At 56.6% G+C, this 16,395-nt stretch overlaps 1 protein-coding gene and 1 long non-coding RNA gene across 4 annotated transcripts in view; one reads left to right on the plus strand and one right to left on the minus strand.

The window, feature by feature from the left end:
- The first annotated feature begins 2,242 nt into the window (after positions 1-2,242).
- LOC123605174 lies at positions 2,243-4,842 on the plus strand. 3 transcript variants are annotated; one of them, XR_006715638.1, is made up of 4 exons: positions 2,243-2,558; positions 3,375-3,627; positions 4,425-4,524; positions 4,623-4,842. It is a non-coding gene; the product is annotated as an uncharacterized LOC123605174 (long non-coding RNA). The 3 variants fall into 3 exon arrangements; XR_006715639.1 differs by lacking the exon at positions 2,243-2,558 and adding an exon at positions 2,905-3,015; XR_006715637.1 differs by lacking the exon at positions 2,243-2,558 and having other exon boundaries at positions 3,152-3,627.
- A 3,501-nt stretch (positions 4,843-8,343) lies between these two features.
- The window catches only part of SAFB2 (scaffold attachment factor B2), a 33,146-nt gene continuing 25,094 nt past the window's right edge, over positions 8,344-16,395 (minus strand). The window contains exons 14-21 of the mRNA XM_045491667.1: positions 15,988-16,124; positions 14,152-14,442; positions 13,131-13,271; positions 11,932-11,974; positions 10,787-10,917; positions 9,237-9,328; positions 9,034-9,100; positions 8,344-8,737 (exon numbers count right to left, since the gene is read on the minus strand). Coding sequence (XP_045347623.1) covers positions 8,584-8,737; positions 9,034-9,100; positions 9,237-9,328; positions 10,787-10,917; positions 11,932-11,974; positions 13,131-13,271; positions 14,152-14,442; positions 15,988-16,124 — 1,056 coding nt within the window. The 3' untranslated portion in view covers positions 8,344-8,583. The remainder of the gene's footprint in view (positions 8,738-9,033; positions 9,101-9,236; positions 9,329-10,786; positions 10,918-11,931; positions 11,975-13,130; positions 13,272-14,151; positions 14,443-15,987; positions 16,125-16,395) is intronic.

Here is a 16,395-nt window from a genome sequence, read left to right on the forward strand (position 1 = left end):
CCACACCCTTTCCCCCCTGGGGGATTCTGCGCATTCTGTTCCTTCCCCAGATGCCCTTCCGGTCACCTCCTCCAGGAAGCCCGCCTCACCCCACCCGCTGCTTGAAGCCATCTGTTGAACATCAGAAAGCAGGTCTGTCTCAGTCACGGTCATGGCGGTGACCCTGGCACGGAGCCCGGCTCACAGGAAGGGTCCGGGAAGCGTTTGCTAAACAGAGGAGGGAAGGGTTCAGGGCTGTGCCTTTGAGCCCAGATGTTTCTTCCTGCCTTGCTGGGGAGACCCTGGCCGAGTGGGTTGCTTCCCGCTCTGCGCCCTGTTTCCCCGGGATGGGGAGTGAGGGGACATTTTCTGGGCCACTGGTGAAATCTACCCTGCTGGGTTTCATTTCAGCCGAGTCGGTAAATATTTGGTCCTCTGCGGCCAGCAGCATCTAGGCAGGGGAAGCTTCAGTGCCTTTTATGAGCCTTCCCGCAGGCGCCTAACGCGAGGTTTCCGTGGCGGGGTATGTGGGACGCCCAGGCAGTGTCACAGCTGGCTGCCGTGAGGTGGGTAGGACTGTGGGGCCGCAAGAAGCCACCAGAGGCTTCTGGCACTTAACCCCGCCGTGCGCAGCATCGGGAGGCCAGACCCGGGCCTCTCGTTTTACAAATGGCTAATGCCACATCATGAGATGACAGGCGTGGTTGAAGCGGAGACTGAGCGGCATCCCCTCCCAAGCCCGAAGGACACACTGAATCCTTAGGGGGAGGTATTTCCGGCAAGGAGGTGGAAGGCCTTGTGTACGTGTAGCTCTTCTCGAAGAATCAAAGGCCACTCTTGACCATCAAAGGCGAAGCCCCTGCTGTGTGCGGAGTACTGAGCAGTTTAAATGCCCCGCCTCCTTGGGTCCTCAGAAATCACGCAGCCCCTTTTACACTGACACAAGTCAGAGGGGTTCAAGGTAACTGGCTTGAGGTCACCCAGCTGGCGAGGGGCAGAGCTGTGGAGTCTGGCCTTCTGGCCTGGCTTGGTCTCATCACCCAACCGTCCCCGGCAAGGGCCACCGTGTGGATACCCTGGAAACCACGGCGCTTCTCAATGGTCAGGATCCCAGGGGCGACTGGAAGGCAGGCCTGAATCAGACCAGCAGTTCTGAGTTGGGGCCTCGGAACCTGCACGGGAAGCTGGCATCTGCCTCCGCCCCAGGTAACTCTTGCCAGAGTCCCTTCACAGAAACGGCAGCCTCTTTACTGCATCCGTCCGAACGCGTGTGCAGCGTCCCCTCTGAGACTTGATGAGCATTTAGTGTGTGTCTGCCATTGCCCAGGTGTATTGGCCGTATCTTTATTTTCTGCTGTTTGATGCTTTGACACCGGGGGCCTTACTCACCCTGGAGGCACAGCCCCTCCCGGGGGCCAGCTAATTCTGAGATAGCAAACGACCCACCGACCCACCCTGGACTGCCTCTCACATGCAAACTAACCATCACAGAGCCCAAGCCCCAACTCTGGCCTCTGGAGGCTGTCCCACTCAGGGCCAATGTCCCCCTGCCCTATCACCCCAGGGCCCAGGACCACACAACTAGGCCATTCCCTACACCCCAGAGCCCTCTGGCCTTACTCAGACTAGCAATCCTGGGCCTGCTGACCCGGCTTCACTGTTCCTGCTGGCCGAAACCACACTAAAGTCCTTGTCCACTCTGTGCCCCCCTGTACCCCCCAACCCCCGCCCCCTCTGCCTGACTGACCCGGGCACTTCCCCGTGTGGCCCTGCATGCCCCCACCCCTGCTCCTGCCGTGGCATCAGTGAGTAACGACCTTTCTATTTATTTATTTATTTATTTATTTATTTATTTAATGTTTATTTATTTATTTATTTTTTAATTTTTTTTTTTTCAACGTTTATTTATTTTTGGGACAGAGAGAGACAGAGCATGAACGGGGGAGGGGCAGAGAGAGAGGGAGACACAGAATCGGAAACAGGCTCCAGGCTCTGAGCCATCAGCCCAGAGCCCGACGCGGGGCTCGAACTCACGGACCGCGAGATCGTGACCTGGCTGAAGTCGGACGCTTAACCGACTGCGCCACCCAGGCGCCCCAATTTTAATGTTTATTTTTGAGAGAGAGCGAGCGGGGTAGTGGCAGAGCCATCCGACGGGGACAGAGGATCCGAAGCAGGTTCTGTGCTGACAGCAGAGAGCTCGATGTGGGGCTCGAACCCACGAGCTGTGAGATCATGACCTGAGCGGAAGTCTGACGCTCAACTGAGTGAGCCACCCAGGTGCCTCGACCCCTATTTATTTTTTTAAAGTAATCTCTGCACCCAACGCGAAGGGCTCGATCTCACCACCCCAAGATCATGAGTCGCACACTCTACCACTGAGCACGCCAGCTGCCCCAGACCATCTTTGCAGCGGCGGTCGTCTGCTGATCTGCTGGCCTCGTCAGCCCTGAAGCACAATGGAACCTACGTCTTGAAACGCCTGCCGCTGGAGACACAGCTGAGAACGAGACAGCCAATGCCTGCGGACGCTGACATTCTGGTGCCGGCTGTGGACAGAACGCGAGGAGGACAGGCAGGTGTGACAGTGACCAGGTGGGAAGGGAGACCTCGGGGTGGGTGGAATCTGAGCCCCGACCTTCAAGGTCGGAAGGGGCGGTCGGCGTGGCCAGTGCCACGGCACGGCCCTCACTTCACTGGATCCCGTCCTGAGAGCTTCCCGCGGAGCAGGACCGGGTCCCGTTGGGCCAGGATTTGCTGCCGGAGGCGACACTGGTGGCAACAAGTAACGAGCCAGTAACAAGCCAACAGCCACGGGCCATCCTGCTGCTCCCGGTCACCTGCCTTTCCGGGAGTGATCTGGGGGCCTCGGCACTGCTTTCACCTTCGCGGGGGCCACTTCCAGCCCCGATGGCATCAGGGACACCGGAAGTTACCCTTGAGGTCACCTCCAAAGGTTAGGCGCACACACAGAGTAGAGAGTCACCCTCGAGTCCGGCCTGCAGGGAGGAACTGTCACTTCACCACGTGACCTCAGTACGTGGCCCCCGCATCCCAGGGTGGACCCAGGAGCAAGTGTCCGTCGGGCGCTGTCGGGCCGCGAGGAGGTCCTGGATTCCCAGGGGGGTCCAATCTGATCACACGAACCCTTAAACTTGGAGGCTCTTCCCTGCCTGTGGTCGGAGAAGGGACTCCGGCAAGGCTCTGCGGATGGGTGAGGGGCGGGGACAGGGCACGGGAGGGGGACCTGGAAACCCAGGGCACCTGTTCCTGTGCCGCAGCCTCCACAAGGAACCGGCCCTGCCCACCCTGAAGTGTGGGGCTTCTGGCCTCCAAAACCGGGGGATGATGAGTTGGTGCTGTTTCGAGTCACTGAGTTTGTCGTAATTTGTGAGGGCAGCCGCAGGAAAACGCACACACCCAGTTATCCTGCAAGTATTGTGTGAAACGCTCCAATCCCAAAATGAGCACAGCACTCTGGGGACGGGAGGAGATCACCGTTGCTGAGAACCCGGCGCCCCAGCGAGCAAAGGAGGCTGCCAGCACACGGGGTGGGGTGGGCCTGCTGTGGCCATCCATCAAATCCTGCCCGGATGAAGGCAGCACACACCCCTTGGAGGCACGGGAAAGCAGGGGGCTCCAGAAGGGGTGAGTCACTTTCCCAAGGACACACAGCTCCAAAGGCGGAGCTGAGCTGTGGACCCACCTGACAAGGTGACAGCCCAGATTCAAACCATGACTCACCATCCTGTGACCATATGACTCAAGAGGGGGGGATCTTACCTGGTGGGAGTAGGGGCCGGGGGGCGGGGGAGATGGGGGGGCACGCCACCAGGAGTATCGGTGGAGGCCCCACCCCTCACCCCCAGAAAGCCGCTTTGTTTTTTTGAAATTTTTTTCAATGTTTATTTTTGAGAGAGAAACAGAGCATGAGTGGGGGAGGGGCAGAGAGAGAAGGAGACACAGAATCCGAAGCAGGTTCCAGGCTCTGAGCTGTCAGCACAGAGCCCGATGCGGGGCTCAAACCCATGAACCGTGAGATCATGGCCTGAGCCGGAGTCGGACGATTCACCGACTCAGCCCCCCAGGCGCCCCTCCGGCAAATCGCTTTGGAGGCACTACGTCCCCACTAGCTGGCGACTTTTGTGTCTGTGTTTTTTTTAAAAAACCCAAAGGGCCTTTTATAACTTTGTGTTTGAGATTTTTTTTGACTAGAAGTAACACACACAATTTAAGACTGGCAATCATCATGCAGGCTTGGGAATTCCTGCAAAGTGAGAAAATTTCACCTAGCAACTGTTTTGAAACGTAATCTGTGTGAGTACAAAATTTAGCAGTTGATGAGGTTGACACATTTTTGTAGACGTGGAGACATTTGATAAGGCATTAATTCTGATTTGGGTTTTATTTGGGGAGCTGATCATCTCTTTCTTCCTTCTCTCCAGGCCTCAAAACTTCTTCCAGGTTCTCTGAACAGCACGAGCAAGCACCCCAGGACCTTTTCCTGAAGGGCCTCCCAGTGCCTGTCAACATTAAGCACTTACTGTATGCCAGCAACAATTCTGAGTTTTTCACGTATTTGACTAACTTAATCTTCATAAAGACTCTTTACGGTAAATACTACTATTGTTTTCTTCTTCCAGTTAAGGAGGCCAAAGCAGAGGGACCATGAACTCCCTGCGGGAAGACAAGGCAGATGGGATGGATCCTGAGCCCGGCCTCCTGACCTCCACACCCAGTGCTTCCTGCTCCGATGGTAACCCACAGAACCCCCATGTTCAAAAAATACTTTTAGGGGCCCTGGGCGGCTCAGTCGGTCAAGTGTCTGACTTCGGCTCAGGTCATGATCTCGCGGTTCGTGGGTTCGAGCCCCGCGTCGGGCTCTGTGCAGACAGCTTGGAGCCTGGAGCCTGCTTCGGATTCTGGGTCTCCCTCTCTCTCTGACCCTCCGACCCTCCCCTGCTCGCGCTCCGCGTCTCTCTCTCAACATTTTTTTTTTTTTTAATTTTTTTTTTTCTCAACGTTTTTTTTTTTTTTTTTGGGACAGAGAGAGACAGAGCATGAACGGGGGAGGGGCAGAGAGAGAGGGAGACACAGAATCGGGAACAGGCTCCAGGCTCTGAGCCATCAGCCCAGAGCCCGATGCGGGGCTCGAACCCACGGACCGCGAGATCGTGACCTGGCTGAAGTCGGACGCCCAACCGACTGCGCCACCCAGGCGCCCCTCAACATTTTTTGAATTGTGATAAAATACACATAAAATGTAACCATTTCTAAGTGCACAGGTCAGCAGCACCAAGCACATTCACACTGTCGTGCAGCCACCCCCACCAGCCGTGTCCAGAACTTTCCATCTCCCCAAACTGAGACTCTGTCGCCATGAAGCACTGACTCCCCGCCCCCCCACCCCACCCCTGGCTCCCACCATCTACTCTCTGCCTTTGCGGACGGGACTCCTCTGGGGACCCCCTGTGCGTGGGGTCACGCGGGATGTGTCCTTCTGTGTCTGGCTCCTGTCCCTGTGCACAGTGACCTCCAGGGCTGTCCACGTGGTGGCAGTTCAGTGCGTGGATGGACACAGTTTATCCTTACCACCGCACACGACTGTCATAAGCCCCAGAAAACCCGTGTTGGTGACGTGGAAAAGGCGCAACTTTTCGACATCGTGGAGAACAGGTGGTTCCTCCAAAGTTAAACACAGAATTACCATAGGAGCCAGCAATCCCATGCCTAGGCACCTACCCAGAATGGGAAACGTGCGCGAGCAAATACACGTGCTCCGGCCTTCACCGTAAGCAACGTTCACAGGAGCCGAAAGTGCAAACAATCCCCGTGCCCACTAGCAGGCCCCTTCTAGAACACACGCCTGGTTCCACCTCCCTTGTCTCCTGACATAAAAATCAGACCTAATAGAACCCAACTACAATTAGAAAAAAATACGATGCATCTCAGACAGAAACAGAAGAAAGAAGAAGAGACTATCACTGCTCGGGGGCAGGGCCCAGTTATAGTGCGAACGTGACCTGGTGCTCAAGTTGCACGCGCGCGCACAGCTCCGATCCTGGATGGAGGCGGCTGGGAGGCATTTAGACTCCGGCAGCCCCAGCAGCTCTGGTCACAGAAATGGGGAACTCTTGGGAAGGTCCTGGACTCAAGTGTTGAGCAATGCTCCACTTGCCCAGAAGTCACGTCTCAGAGGGGACGCCTGGGTGGCTCGGTAGGTTGAAGTGCTCGACTCTGGATTTCAGCTCAGGTCATGATCTCAGGGTTCGTGAGATCAAGCCCCAAGTTGGGCTCTGTGTTGCCAGTGCGGAGCCTGCTTGGGATTCTCTCTCTGCCCCTCCCTGGCTTGTGCTCTCTCGAAGCAAATAAACTAAAAAAAAAAGGAAGTTGCATCCTGGGAAGACCTGTATGTATGAAAACCGTGAGGAGCACTTACGGGGGGTAAACTCTGCCAACCCCGTTGCTGTGTTGAAACGCTGGCCTCCAGGGCCTCAGAACGCGACTGGATTTGGGGACAAAGCCCTCATGTGAGTGATGGAGTTAAAATGAGGGCATTCGGGTGGGCCCCAACCCACGTGACCAGCGTGCGCACAGCAAGGGGCAATTTGGCCAAGGACACGCACACAGGGAGGCCGATGGCGGAGGCGGAGTTCAGGGTGACGTGTCGACAAAGCCAAGGGATGCCGAAGATGGTCAGCGATCCCCTAAAAGCTGGGCGAGCGTACGGAACGGACTCTCTCACAGCCTCGTAAGGAACCGGCCCAGACGACACGGGGACTTCCGGCCTCCAGAACCGTGAGAATAGACTGGTCTCAAAGCACCCCGTTTGCGGCACTGTGTTCCCGCAGGCCTAGCAAACGCTGCATCCACGTAAGCCAGACCCAGGCTGCAGGCTCGGCGGACTAGGAAGGGGGTGTTCTTGCCCCCGCGGCTCTCCGAGGCTCCCCTGGGGCAGCTCGGCAGCGGTGCCCTGGCTGAGGGCCACGGGTCACACCTTCGGTCACCCTTTCCCCCTGAAGGGCGGTCACTCAACTGCAGCCAGGTGACAAGATCTCAAAACGGGTCTCACCCACACCCCCAGGCTGGGTATGGCTTTGATCACCCAACATGGGAAGCTCAGACCCGTTTCTAGACTCTGACTTGCAGAGAAGAGACGGGGCCCCATGCAGGAGGTGACGCGGAGACAGCATCGTGCCCACCTGTCATTGGAAAACGACTCCGAGGGCCCCCGTGGTGGGGGGAGCCATGAGGTATTTACTTGCCGCAATTCAGACGAGCAGGACGCCAAAGGCCAGCGCTGACCTGCCTTTAACGGTCTAGATTCCGCGGCAAGCTGGGCAGATTTTCAGATCGCTCTTTTAAAACTAAACACCCCAGCGGGAACACAGGCTACTCCGGGAGAACCAGTGATTGTTCAGTAGCCTGTGGGGTGGCTGTCCTAGTTACGAAGGGAATCCAGGTTCCCGGCAGGCGGCACTGAGGTTAACTCTCACCACGCCGGATCACGGCCAGGATCTGTGGGAAGCAGGCCCTCTGGCTTACACCCAGACCCCCTCCCCGCCCCCCGGCACAGGTCCCTTGGATGCCCCAGCGTGCCCGGGGTCACCTATGCTCTCAGCTGGCATGGGCTCAGCTGTTCTCTGGTAGAAACTCTTCCTGAGGAGTCACACAGGAGGGGCCTGGATCAGAGGACTCATGTACGGCACTTACGGCTGGCCAGAGGCCTTGTCTGGCAGGCTTTAACGAAGAAAATTAGAATTGTTTACAGTGACAAATGAGGAAATTACACATTAAATGCAGGGACTGCCCTCAGCCAGACCCCAACCCCGCACACCATCACTGGATGCCCCCCACCCCAGGCACACCAACTCGAGGGGTGAAGCGACTGGTCTGTAGGCCCCACGATGCACCCCCCCTTGCCATTAAGAAATCCTAATTCTGGGGCACCTGGGTGCCTCAAGTTAAATGTCTGACTTCGGCTCAGGCAGGTCCCGATTGCACAGTTGAGTTCGAGCCCCACGTCGGGCTCTGTGCCAACATATCGGAGCCTGCTTCCCATTCTGTGCCTCCCCCTCTCTGCTCCTTCCCCCCACTCGCGCCGTCTCCCTTGGTCTCAAAAATAAATGAACATTTACAAAATAAAAAGAAATCCTGATTCTGATCCCAGCCCTGCGGCCTCCTACAAGCTCTAGGACCTTGGGCAGGTGGCCCACACCCGTTTCCTCATCTGTAAGGAGGGGAGATGGACGTCCCACTCCCCGGGGAGGCCAGGAGAACTGGGTACGGGAGCCTCTACACACACATAGGTGCCGCGGAGGTCGGAAGTGTTCTCTGTCCTGCAATCACTGCGACACACACCGGTGCGAACCGTAAACTTTTATTAATGGAAAATGGAATGCCTTATTAACAGAAATCTTGTCTTAAAAATGGCAGAGATCACGTTTATTAAAAAAAAAAAAGAAAAAAGTGAATTCACATTGTATTGAGCTACAACATGGTGGCAGGATTTGCTTTTTGTTTCTTAAAAGATTCCACAAGTTCAAGGTAACTCTGGCTGAGATTCAACAGTGCATCTGCCTACCTGGAAACTCGGAGTGGGGTTTAGTAGCGGCGGGTGAAGTGGGGATACGGGTGGGGGTGGGGGTGGGGGTGCGGAACTCTGCTGCCCCGGTCCTGGCCGGCCAGTCCACCTTCCAGTCCGCCACCGGGCACCATGTGACCCTGGGAATGCCCGCCTTGTGCAAAGCCGCCTCGCCTAGGAACAAAGGCACACGTTTGTCCCCTTGAAGCGCTTGCCGCTCTCACCGTTCTGTGGCACAGCGCATGGCTGTGCAGCCTTTACGGCCCGTTGGCTCTTCCAGGTGAGGGAAATCAGAATCACAGACTGAGCTCCGGGTAAGTGTCCGGTGCGACTTGCATAAGCTGCCAAGAGCTGCTTTTCGGGTTTGTTTTCAAAACATTCAACCCGGCAAACTGACCAAACGTGCAAAAAAGGGAGAGGAAATGAGGAGCGGGAACAAATCAATTTTATCTGAGCGCAAAACTTCTTACCCCGACATCCCGCCCCGATTTGCCATGTGTCCTGGCCCCGAGGGCCCAGAGAGGCCCCTCTCACCACCTGGAAGAAAAGAAAGACTTTGCACACACTCCCTTCTTAGAAGTGCCTGGAAGCCTCTGCAACCGCTGGAGGGACCAGTCCCCAGGGAGCGTCCTGGGAACCCTCCTTCTACTCCTGGGCACAGGTCAGCCTGTACCTTGCCACCGCGCGTGCTCCCGGCCCGCCGTGCCTGCGTCCACCGAACCCGGCCACACGCGCTCCTGATGCTCCGCCCAGTCACGTCCAGCCCTGTGTCAAAACAAAAAGCCGACCGGAGAGTGTCCCACGTGCCTGCAAGGGGAGGCCGTAGCATGGCCGATCCTGCCCGATGTCACGCGTTTCTGAGAGACAACGGCGAAGCGTGAGGATGGACACGCCCCCACGGAGACCCACGTGGCCAGTAAGCACCCGGAGCAGCTCGGCGCAGCCACGTGCATGGGAGTGAGACCTCCACGCGACCCCCTGGGTTGGCCGGTGGCAAAGGGACAGACGCTGGGCGCTTCGGAGGACGTGGAGACAGCGATCCTCACACGTGGCTGGTGAGAACGGACAACAGTGCGGCAGGCTGACCCCGGGACCCAGCGAGTCCACCCCTGGTCATCTACCCCAGGGGAACGGGAAACACATTCACGGGAAGACCCGCGCACAAATATGCTTAGCAGCAGGATCCTCTGACAGCCCCAAGGTGAAACCACCCCAATGGCCAGCAGCTCACGAGCGGGAGACGCAAAACGTGGTCTCTCCACATGTGGCCTGTTACTGAACCCCAAGAAGGAATACGGCTCTGACCCAGGTGACCGTGTGACCGGACCTTGAAAACACTATGCTGAGAGAAGCGGGACACAAAAGGCTGTGACACGTGATTTCACTTGTGTGAAACGCCCACAACAGACCAACCCAGAGACAGATGGTGGATCAGGGGTGCAGGGGCTGCGGGGTGGGGAGGGACCGGGCAGTGACTGCTAATGGAACTTCCCTTGGGGGTGGACTGTGGTGATGAGCGTACAACTCTTGAATACATTAAAAAGCATCAAATCGCACACTTCAAATGGATGAACTATATGGCACGTGAATAAAGCTCAAAAGAGCTGTTTAAGGAAAAAAAAAAAAGTTTCAGACAGAAAGTCCAAGTGATTCAAACCAAAACATAAGTCCAATGTGCGGCCACCAGCGGCCACCAGGCGTGTCCAGGAAAGCTTCCCAGACTCAGGCTGAGTCTGGAATGGTCAGAGTACCAGCTGCCAGGCCGGCCAGCGCACAGAGCCGCGGGCGAGGAGCCCATCAGAGCCCCCAACATCTGTCCGCGAGGGTGAAGGCGAGACTGCCCCGCGCTGGGTGATAGCCACCCAGCCCTACAGTGACAGTGCTCAGTGTCCCCTCTTGTCTGCAGAGGAGCTCCCCGGTTACATTTCCCATGGATATTTAAGGCAAAACGGACAAAATGGCATTCAAGGACCGAGAGCTCAACAGGTCACCTGGGGAAGAAGACTTTTCATCGCTCCTCTACCGGAGTGGCGCACCCTTCGCTCAACCCCTGAAAACCCACCTCGAGATGAGGCAGAACCTTCTGACATGCAAAGACCTGCCTTAAAAACACCTACAGGCCCCTGGGGCACAGGGGCGGGGATGTCCTGGGGCAAGTCTACGAAAGGATCCAGGGCGGTGTCCCTCAGCAGGCAGGGACCCCCAGAGCTGCCCGCTGCTTACCTGGGTGGGGGCGGCGGCCCCCGGCCCTCACTCATCCTCTTGTCGGAGCCGTAGCCCCCCCAGCCGTCTCGGGAGTCTCGGCTATGGCGCTCTGGCGGTCCTCCGTGGCTGTGGCGTTCATCTGAGTAGTGCTGGAAGGCACGAGAGGGACAGGGCACCCTGACCATGCCATTCTTGGAGGGGCCTGTGAACCTGCAGATCCTGCTGCAGCGGGCCGGGGTGTGGCCCCAAGGGGACCTGTCCGGGCCCCTTCCAAACCTCACACCTCACCGGATGCTCTGCTCCCAAGCCTGACGAGGCCACAGAAGCTCCTGGTGGGCCCTCTGCTTCCTGATCCCCTCCTTGCTCGAGAACCCTTGGGCACCCCTAGAGCTCCAGCTCTGGCACCACATAAAGTGCCAGCGGAGGCCCCTCTGGCCCTGTGAGCTCGGAGAGCCCTGCACTTGATGGCACTTGACGGCTCTGCTGAAGGGTCCTCTGAGAGGGTCACTTAGTCCTCCCCAGAAGAATCAGGACACTTCCTTCTTGCTGATGCCAGGAGGGCCCCTCCCACACCCCGGGACAGGCAGTGCCCTCGAACCCCTGTGCGCACCATTCTATGGAGGCAGCAGAGGCCTGTCTATGTGACACTGGAGGCAGGTGCTGAGGACGGGAGCCACTCCGTGCCCCTGGCCAACCGCCAACCAATCCTGTGCTCAAAAACCCAGCACGTCTTTGTAGCGAGACATAATCGCATGATGTTCCCTCAAAAAACACCCCAGTATTTTAAAAAGGCATGATTCTGATGCCCATCCCCTACCTCTCTCTTGGAGAGCTCCCCTTTTCTCTGAGCATCCCTCACAGGGCACCTGCAGATTACCAGAGACACAGGAACCCTCCCCCACCCCAACACAGGCAAAATGCCTCCCCCATTTGGGATATTGTGGGGCAGCTCACAATACTGAGACTCAAAGACACTCTAAGCAAGTGGACAACCCAGAGATGTTCGCAATCTACTAGAGCCAACTGAACAAAAACAAACCCTATGTATTAGAAACACACGTAGAACTCCGTAATCAGAAAACAGTTATGCACACTTCACTCACCCTCGCCCACCCCAACACAAAAGCAGGGTGCCCCCAGGCTTGGGGTCGGGTTTTACTTACTTGCCCATCTCGCTCTCCCATCACTGACCTTGAACCTTCCCTCCTGCAAAAGGGAAACATCTCATTCCAACAGCTGCTGATGGCACTAGACAACACTTCGGCAGGCCACACACAAGTTTTCCACAATTGGGGTACTGATTCTATTTCACCAAGTAAGAACTGTGATATGCTGGCCTGTGAAAAAAAGCTGGCTTACAGCTAAAGCCTTCTTCCAGGGAGTAGGAGTGAAGCTGGATCCTAAGAAGGTGGGAATAAAAATTTTACTGAACTAAAGTCCCTTGGAGGGATCTCAGAAACAGAGGCCCACACCACGAAGCCAAAGACTAATATATCTGGACTGGTAACAAATCTAGGGTCTAACAAGAAGTCTTTAGAGGATCCCTAACCTCTGGTTTGACCCAGTCAGCACATGATTCACAGGATTTACAGGATTCACAGGATTCTCCCCCCTGCTCTCCCTTCCCTTACAGAAGAGCTAATGAACGGAGAAATGGTTCAGGGATATGCGGCCCAGGGGACCATGATGAGAACCCCAGAGAGAGAATTCTTAAACTAGAAAATCGAGGGCTGCCTTTCTAATAAACTATATATATATATTCCTCATTTAAGAAGACACTGACAAAGGAACCAGCTAAAAAAAAAAAAAAAAAAAATCTTCTCAGACACAGCCAGCCTAGTAAACACTCTCCCACGTTGTCCGGTCAGTTCTTACACAGTATGCCAACCCAGGAGCCTGTGTCAGTCAGGGAACCCCATGGATGTGGACGCCAGCCTGCCCTGCCTGCACAGACTCAGGTGCCTTTCTGAAAACTTCTGTAAACGGCATCCTCACCATAAAAACAAGGAGGGACATGGCAGAGGAGCAGAGGCTGGGCGAGAGCCCCGGGGAGCCGTGAGGCCCAGAGAGTGGGCCGTGGGGCGCTGAGACATAGGAATCGCCTCAAGCCCCCGACCTGCAAAGGGGACAACGAGTGAAAGGAGTGGAGGGCCTTCCCACCATACAAGCTGAGGACACCCTAAGTGAGCCCCGAGTCCAACATCCTGCTCAAGGCCTGTGCTTCTAAATCCCACGTGCAGCCGGTCAGCCAGCCAGCAGGAGCCTCACAAATAAATGAGACATCAGAGAATGAACAGAGACCTATCCCTGCATCGGGCTCAGTTGGCTGTGTCCGTGGCTTCGGGAGACGGTGGGTGCTGACCTGTCAGCCACGTGGTCCTGGTACTGGGCCCGGTCTCGATGGTCAAAGTCGTGGAAGCGGTGATCGGGCCGAGGGAAGTCTGGGCGGTACCTGTCCTCCATGGCCACACGCTTTCCTTCCGGCCAATAAGCATCATCTCGCCTATTTTTTGTTTTTAAAAGGATATGAATTGCATTTATGAGCGAGAACGAGGGAAATAGGGAAAGGGGTGGAGGTGGGGAGAGGAGCTCTCTCCAGACCCGGTATCATTTAAAATGTCCTGCAGGGCTAATCTCTAAACATTCAATCATTATCGCTTTGATTTGATAAATTAAAATCCCCCAAACTGCCAAGAGGCATGCCAGCATTCTCATCTGACAGTCCTGAAAGGAGGGCTGCTGGGAGCTAATTGTATCACAAGGCTGTTAATACCTTGATCCCCGCGTGAGCTCAGATGCAAGTGAAATGAAATATTTGATTCTTCTGGAATGGCATTCTGAGTTGCCACATTTTCACCTTCCTGTCTTCTATGGTAACCTGAACCTCCCTCTGAGTTTTTTTTTTGCAAAAGCAAAGGGAATTAGATCGGGTGATAGTGAACTGCATACGGCTCAGGATGGCATCCAATTATCTTCCTCCTGATTTTTTACCAGAAAAGCAGGCTCATGGGTGGTGGGGTGATGGGTGACTGTCAATTAAGAAGCTCAGAGGAGCTGGAGACCAATAAACCTACTTTGTGAACGGGAAGGCAATTTCTTCTTCCAAGTGCAGCCCGGTGCCTCTCCCCATCCCTGGCCGACCGGCGGCCGCGGCGAGCGCGGGCCTAGCCACCGCCCCACCGGGAACCACAGTGTGGATGCAACGGGAGGCCTTGCTAAGCCACAGCATGGCGACCCCTTCAGCAAGCGGCCACCGTCAAGACTTTGCGAGTAACTCAGGCAAACACCGCAGAGCCCCGCGACGGCGTCCAGAGGCACCGGATCCGGTGGGAGAGGGGCCCCGACTTTCCAGGGCAGGGGGGCAGCCGAGGCCGGGTCCTCACCGGCCGTCGTCGTAGGGCCTCCGCAGCACCGGCCGCCGCTCCTGCTCGTAGCGCAGCTGCTCCTGCTGGCGCCGCAGCTCCTCGCGCTCCCGGTGGATGCGCTCCTGCTCCTTGCGGCGCTCGCGCTCCACGCGCATGCGCTCGCGCTCCAGCCGCTCCCGCTCCATGCGCTCGCGCTCCAGGCGCTGCCGCTGGCACTCGAGCTGCAGGCGCTCCCGCTGCAGGCGCGCCTTCTCCTTCCGCTCGTGGAAGGCCTCCAGGCGCTGCTCCCGCTCACGCTGCTCACGCTCTCTGCGGGGACACACACGCAAGGCCGCCCTGATGTCCCCGCACGCACCCCTGTGACCGTGCACCGGGCTGGGCCAGGAACCCCAACCTCCGGACTCTCCCTTCTCACAAAAGCAAAGCCAAGGGTGCGCAGGCAGGGAGGGGGCCAAGAGACCCAGCCTGGCGTCCAGGCCAGGAGGACTAAGCCACACATTAAAGGGAGAAGAGTGGGGCGCCTGGGTGGCTCAGTGGGTTAAGTGTCCGACTTCGGCTCCAGTCATGATCTCACAGTTCGTGGGTTTGAGCCCTGAGTCGGGCTCTGTGCTGACAGCTCAGAGCCGGGAGCCTGTTTCACATTCTGTGTCTCTGTCTATGCCTCTCCCCCACTCATGCTCTGTCTCCCTCTGTCTCAAAAATAAACAAACGTTAAAAAAAAAAATTTTTTTTTTAAATAAAGGGAGAAGAATAAGAAAAGCGGAGGAGAACTGCTACTACGAAAGCCGCCGTGCACATAGAAAACCCTGGAGGAACAAGTAACTGAGTGATGCCCCGAAACAGCCTTCCTCCCTCACCCTTTCCCTCCAAGGTGGCTGCGTGTGCTAATGACAGCGTCTGAGCAGACCTGGGGGACTGTGGGGCCAGGAGAAGGCTAGGCATGAGCAAAGGGGGCCGATGCTATGCGGCCCGGCACCAGGTCTCCTGTCACCGGCCCCTGCATCCTGGGAGCTGGGGGGGGGGGGGGCAGGAACAGGGGGAGACAGGGACAGGGTACACCCCCTCTGCATCCCAGAAAGGAGTCACTGTCACTCCTCGTGCCCGCCCTCAGAGACTGGAAAGGCTCCAAAGCCGTTGGGAGCCAGTCGGAAACAAAAGACGTCTGAATGGTGCTTCTACTTTCTAAAGCTACATATGCAGAGAGACCAGAACCACACTACTTGGGAAAGCAAACATAGCACAACCGGAGAGTGTCTACACGACCCACTTTCACTCAGACAAGTTCTCCTAATACCATGCTGTGAGGCGTGAGGCTTTCATTCTGCCGAGCAGCACGTGAAGGAAAACGACAAGGGAGCTATGGACGGAAAACGGCAGAAGGCGAAACTGGGAACGGCAGGCCTACTTCCATAAACTGTCTCAACAAAAAAAGGTGTGCGTGGCAAAGAACGTCTCATGGGACTGAGGCTGCCTGAGAACGCTACTCCTCTGAGTAACACCTCTAACAAAAGCACCACATCCCTTGGCTGCACTTTGGATCTTATCTACGTGCGGTTCGGCAGTGAAGACTGAGACCTCAACACTGGAGACCCTCCCACCAAAGCCACACGTGGATGAGCTCACTCCACGTGCCGGGGCCCACCAGGGGCCAGGAGAGGTGCTGCTAGACAGACTCCAGCTCTGACGATCGCCGTGCCGAGGCTGACCGCTGGCCCTCGCCACCCTGACCCTTCTGTCTCCGGGGACACACGAGGCAGTCATCACGCCTGGGCGGGCAGGAGACTCGCTCAGGGAGAAAGGCCGAGCACCCCCAGGGGAGCCCACCAACCGGCCAGCCTGCCAGGACCCACTCACCGCCGCCTCTCCGTCTCTCGGATCTCCCGTTCCCGCTGCCTCTGGCGTTCACGCTCCCTTTGCTCTTTGATTTTATCAAATGACAAGATGTCTCTCTTCTCCTTGCTTTCCGATTTGCGATCCTGACTCTTGGAGCTCTGTTTACCAAAATTGGCCGGTTAACACCAGAAAAATGCCAACAGACGCACAGTGAAAGTTACATTTGCGTATCTAGGGTAGACAAAAATTCTTCTGTCCCACGTGGTTTCCGGGAAGGCCTGCCAACAAAGGGCGTCATGGAAGGGGAAGGGAGGATGACACCCCACAAAACCTACAGGCAGGTTTCTTTAGTGCGGCAGAGCCCAGGACTATGTGTAGTCTAGAACAAGGCCTCACAGAGCCACGGGACGCGTGCATGCTGGATGCACA

Source organism: Leopardus geoffroyi, chromosome A2 (assembly GCF_018350155.1).
Source record: "Leopardus geoffroyi isolate Oge1 chromosome A2, O.geoffroyi_Oge1_pat1.0, whole genome shotgun sequence".
In the NCBI taxonomy this organism is placed as follows: Eukaryota; Metazoa; Chordata; class Mammalia; order Carnivora; family Felidae; genus Leopardus; species Leopardus geoffroyi.